The sequence below is a fragment of the Egretta garzetta genome, unplaced genomic scaffold, assembly GCF_000687185.1.
Source record: "Egretta garzetta isolate BGI_Z169 unplaced genomic scaffold, ASM68718v1 scaffold1, whole genome shotgun sequence".
In the NCBI taxonomy this organism is placed as follows: Eukaryota; Metazoa; Chordata; class Aves; order Pelecaniformes; family Ardeidae; genus Egretta; species Egretta garzetta.
Window position 1 is genome coordinate 1,093,974 of NW_009258542.1, and position 4,822 is coordinate 1,098,795.

At 54.7% G+C, this 4,822-nt stretch overlaps 1 protein-coding gene across 1 annotated transcript in view; it reads right to left on the reverse strand.

The window, feature by feature from the left end:
* Nucleotides 1–4,822, reverse strand: part of ARHGAP26 (Rho GTPase activating protein 26) — a 152,385-nt gene that overhangs the window by 72,009 nt on the left and 75,554 nt on the right. The window contains exons 16-18 of the mRNA XM_035902657.1: nucleotides 2,407–2,494; nucleotides 1,261–1,319; nucleotides 227–332 (exon numbers count right to left, since the gene is read on the reverse strand). Of these exons, the coding sequence (XP_035758550.1) occupies nucleotides 227–332; nucleotides 1,261–1,319; nucleotides 2,407–2,494 (253 nt within the window). The remainder of the gene's footprint in view (nucleotides 1–226; nucleotides 333–1,260; nucleotides 1,320–2,406; nucleotides 2,495–4,822) is intronic.

Sequence of the window (4,822 nt, forward strand, 5' to 3'; positions counted from 1 at the left end):
CAGCCGGAAAGGCTGGGGATGGCAGGGACGTGGGTCAGCGGGAAAGCCCCCCTCACTCCCTCCCCACTCCGCCAGTCCTCGTTTCACTCACACACGGGTTTCCAGTTACTCGCCAACCAGATATGACTCAACACCACACACACACAGACAAGGAAACTTTTCTACCACTATTAACTTTCAGAGGAAGTGGAAAAAGGAGAGAAAAACATATCAGTCATACACGTACTTTGCCAAGTGGTTCATGAGCAAGTGCAGCATCTCCCTGTTTTTCTCCGGGAGCCGATGAACGAGGCTGTGGATCTCTGACACCCTGGACTCCTGATTCTCCAGTTCTGCATTGGGAATAAAAGATGGTTTATCTCCGCATCAGGGGGGTCATTACAGAAAAAGGCATGCGGGCCCGAACATTAACACCGACAGACATCCCAGGGACCCAAAGCTCCTGCTCCCTATCCCGGGCACGCTGCGGATACTCTCCACTGCACCTTCCCTTTCTACCAACTCCAACCCGTTGTTTCCAAAAGGAAGAAACCAACGGGCTGAAACAGCAAGCTGGGAGCAGATGCCAGCCGTGTGAAAAGCCAGTTGTGATCAGGGAAGGGGCCGGCTGTAACCAGAGTCCTTCTCCAATTCCAGCAACGGGAACACCGGCGCGTTCCTGCTCAATGTGCTCCCAGGCACCGTCGGGATGTGCTCAGCACGGCACCCAGGGAGGCTGTACCATCTGGTCCTCAACAGGCTGGCTGGGTCCATGGTGCTGGCAGACCTACCCCAACAGCCTAAGCAGGAGCCGCTCAAGGACGCCACCGCCGCTGCGGGCACGGAGCACGTGAGCCCTCCTGGTCCCTGGCCCCAGCCGCAGGTGCCCAGGCTGCATGGCTGCCAGCGGGGAGTTACCCGCTCTCAGACAAAGCACCTTCACCCAGGGCAGCCCAGACATCTGAACCACAACGGATCTCATCACCGTAGGTGGTGTTTGAACAGCGGCCTCCCCCGTTCTGCCAGACGATGGCCAAAACCAGACAGAGACGCAGCTCCTGCCACCAGCCAGCTCCCCGCTCCCCCTGCCCCATCTGGGGTTCCTTTTCATCTGGTAAGTCCCAAACAACAACATGCCCCTTGTCTCTCCATTCTTATTCTGCTTTCCGGGACTTAAGAGCGAGGAGGTCGGCGGGGAAGCGGCAGGGCAGAGGTTTTGCTCCCTTGCTTGCAAATTACGCTCCCTTTTCAGCCCAGTGCCACAAACATCAACAAACTCACTCGCTGCTTTGATGAAGCTCCTTTGAAACTGGTACATCATGAGCGGCCCCGGAAGCATTCTGGAAGATAAAAAGGTAACAAATACACACAAAACACATCTGAGTAACACAATCCACAGAAACAAAGCTTTGCCGTTACCCTAAGTTCAGCTCCATTTTTAGAAGTGCAGAATTAAGCAATAGCAACTCTAATTAATTCTCCCCATCAGAAGGAATAAGATCTATTCAAATGCCTTTGATTTGCTCTTCCCCCCTCTTCATTTTTCATTTTAGCATCCCTTCAGTAACACAGAGTTGGTACATTAGTGAGCCCGTGATTTCCACGTAAATTTAAAAACAAATTAAAAAGAGAAACAAGCCCAATCATAAAACTTTAACAGTCACCGTTCCCATTAAATTCCCCGTTCTCCCCTCCCACTTCCACATCCCTTCAATGGGGCATCTCGGAGCTGCCGACGTTCTTCATTGCTTTGCAAACAGCTCCAACTCTGGAGCAAAGGTTGCCAATCATGCAAAATTATGTAGTGTTTTGTGATTTTCTAGGCTGAGATCCACCAAGCTAATTACACTCATCACCCTAATTGGATTTAGCCTCTCTCTTGCACTCTCTCTCTCTCAAATAAACGCACCGAACAGCAACAGCAAGCAAAAAGCCACAGTCGCGACAGGTAGACGCATGTTGTGGGTAATGAGATGCTGATTGCTGCCAACGGACTAACCCTTTGGGAAGGGAACCCACGATGACGATGGCATCAACTTGCACGCAGGAATTATTACTCCAATAAAGCTCAGCACCCGGTTCTGAAAAAGCACGGCAGCCCTTGGGAGGAGCACCATGCTCCCCTTCTGCCACGCGCTCGGGAAAAGCTTTGGGAAAAGTTTAAATCAAGGCAGCGGATGCAAGAATGAGCTTTTCAAACCGTGTTTGTGTGATACATGGGTCTGTCAGAGAGCTGGTTGTGTTCCCCAGATCCTACCCAAACATGCTGGAGGGTCAAGGGAAAAGCCAGAATAAATTCTCTAAGAGCAGTTTCTTTGTTTCTATGAAAGCGCTGTTGTCAGGATCTGCAGTAACAGGCAGTAACGCCCCAGAGCATCACCAAATCCATCCTGAAGCCCCACGACAGACAAGGCTTTTCTCCCTTACCTCAGGTAGGTTTTCAGTGCACTGGTAATGGTCTTTATCTCCCACTCCGCACAGATCTCTGTTTCTGTTTCAGTGGCTGTTTTAGGATCTAAGGAAAAAGAAAAAAAAAACAAAAAAAAAAAAAAAAAAAGAAAAAAGTGAACCAAACTGGAGATAATACCAGCTCGTAGCAGCTTACCAGCTTGGCTGTGTGGGAGAAATGTCACGTCCCATTTTATTTGCTATTCCCCAGCCCAGTGACCACAAGCTGATCCCCAACAGACACTTCTGCAGGGACGCAGAGATCGTCACACGAAATGGGCCACGCTTACTTGCATGGGACAAGGAAAAGAAAAGAAGGACATTAATCATGAGCAATGAGATCGGCAGTTTGACTCAAAAGCGTGACATTACGGGGCACAGGAGATTGTGGGGGTCAGCAACAGTGGTGACAGAGCAGGGCACGGACACGACGTGGACCCAGACAAACAGAGACACCCCCCCCCAGGACTTATCCCAGGCCCAAGTAGGCTCCAAGGCATTGCCCCAGCCAAAATGAACGTGAGCAACAGCAGCGAGGGTGGCACAGCCCCTCTGGTGGTCGGTGGGTGTCGGGGAGGCGGGGGCCGGACCTGCCGCAGAGGGTGTGGGAAGGCAGATCCCCGCTCCCTTGGCTCCACAGCTATGTTTCATTTGGACGGGAGGGAGAAAGCAGGGCTGCTGCCCGCGGCACTCTGCGGCCGGGCTCCGGCACAGCCAGCGTTTGCATCTTATCCTCCCCGGGGACCCTCGCTCAGGTCACTGCTCCAGGAACATGCCACCAAGCGCTGCCCTCGCCAGCCCCACGCTGGCTGTGTGGTGGCCTTGGACTGGGAAGTTCCCATCACCTTGCAGCGCAGGAACACCCACAGGCCGCCGGGACCGCCACCACCCGGGACCAGCAACACCGCTTGGTTTGAGCTGCGCTAGCGGCGAGGAAGAGGAGAAGCACCCAGGGTGTTTTGAAGCGGTGCGGGGCATGGAGCGCAGAGGCAGCTCCAGCTGGGTGGGTCACTGGTGCGGCGGAACTGCGCCGGGGTTTGGTTTGTCACCTCTGGCCTCTTGATGTCATCCCGTTCTGTTCCTCCATCCTCTCCACCGCAGCCTGTTTCTTGCCATCTTTAATTTTTAAATGCCTGTTTCTCCTCCCCCCCACCACCCCTGCAGCAGGCACAGGGCTCCGCAGCAGCCCCTGAGCCACTGCCGGCAGCAAAGCCTGGGCGAGCATCGGGTACGATGGCAAACATCCTGGCACAGGGAGAACCCAGCCCGGACCTCGCGACAAACGAGACAGTGCCAGGCCGTCAGTGCGCAACGTCGACGAGCGGTGGCAGAGATCGAGCTGCCATCCACATCCACCCACCGCAGCCCCTCGCCGCGGCTTCTGCCCACCCTGTCACCGCACGTAACGCTGCGGAGAGCCGGCCGCCAGCCCAGCCACGAGCACGGCTCTCATGGCACTGGTGAGGAAGGGCTCCATGCTACCGCTGATGTGCACGTACCTGTGCACTGCCATCCTCCAAGGACACTTCTCCGGTCCTTGATCCCACCATCGAGCAGAGGCAACGTCCAAGCCACTCCCCTGCTCACGCTGCCCCTGCAAGATTTACGCTCCTGGCCCTCCATGGCTGCCTTTGATGAAAACTCTCTCCTTTTCTAGTTTCTCCTGATACCTTCGGCTTTGACAAGTGACAGCAAAGGATACCCAAGAGAGGTACAAGCTGTATTACATGACGCTGACGCTGGCTACGCTCACCGCGTCCTGGCAGGTCCCAGGGGACACCCCCGGGCACTGAGACCCTCTTCCCGCTGATGCTGAGCAGACGCTTGCTCCATCCATGCCCCCGCTGAGCTCTGCGGCGTGGCTGATCCCCCAACCACCGCCTGACAGCGCTGCTGGGATCGCTCCCACCCCACAGCCTTGGAGCCGTTTTCATAGAATCATAGAATGTTTTGGGTCGGAAGGGACCCCTAGAGGTCACCCAGCCCAACCCCTGCAGGGAGCAGGGATACCTTTAACCAGATCAAGTTGCTCACAGCCCCGTCCAACCTGGCCTGGAATGTTTCCAGGGATGGGGCCTCCACCACCTCTCTGGGCAACCTCTTCCAGTGTTTTACCACCCTCATTGTAAAGAATTTCTTCCTTCTATCTAGTCTAAACCTACCCATTTTAGTTTAAAACCATTACCCCTTGTCCTGTCACTGCTGGCCCTACTAAAAAGATTTTCCCCATCTTTCCTATAGGCCCCCTTTAGGTACTGAAAGGCCGTAATCAGGTCTCCCCGCAGCCTTCTCTTCTCCAGGCTGAACAAGCCCAACTCCCTCAGCCTGTCCTCATAGGAGAGGTGCTCCAGCCCTCGGATCATTTTTGTGGCCCTCCTCTGGACCCGCTCCAACA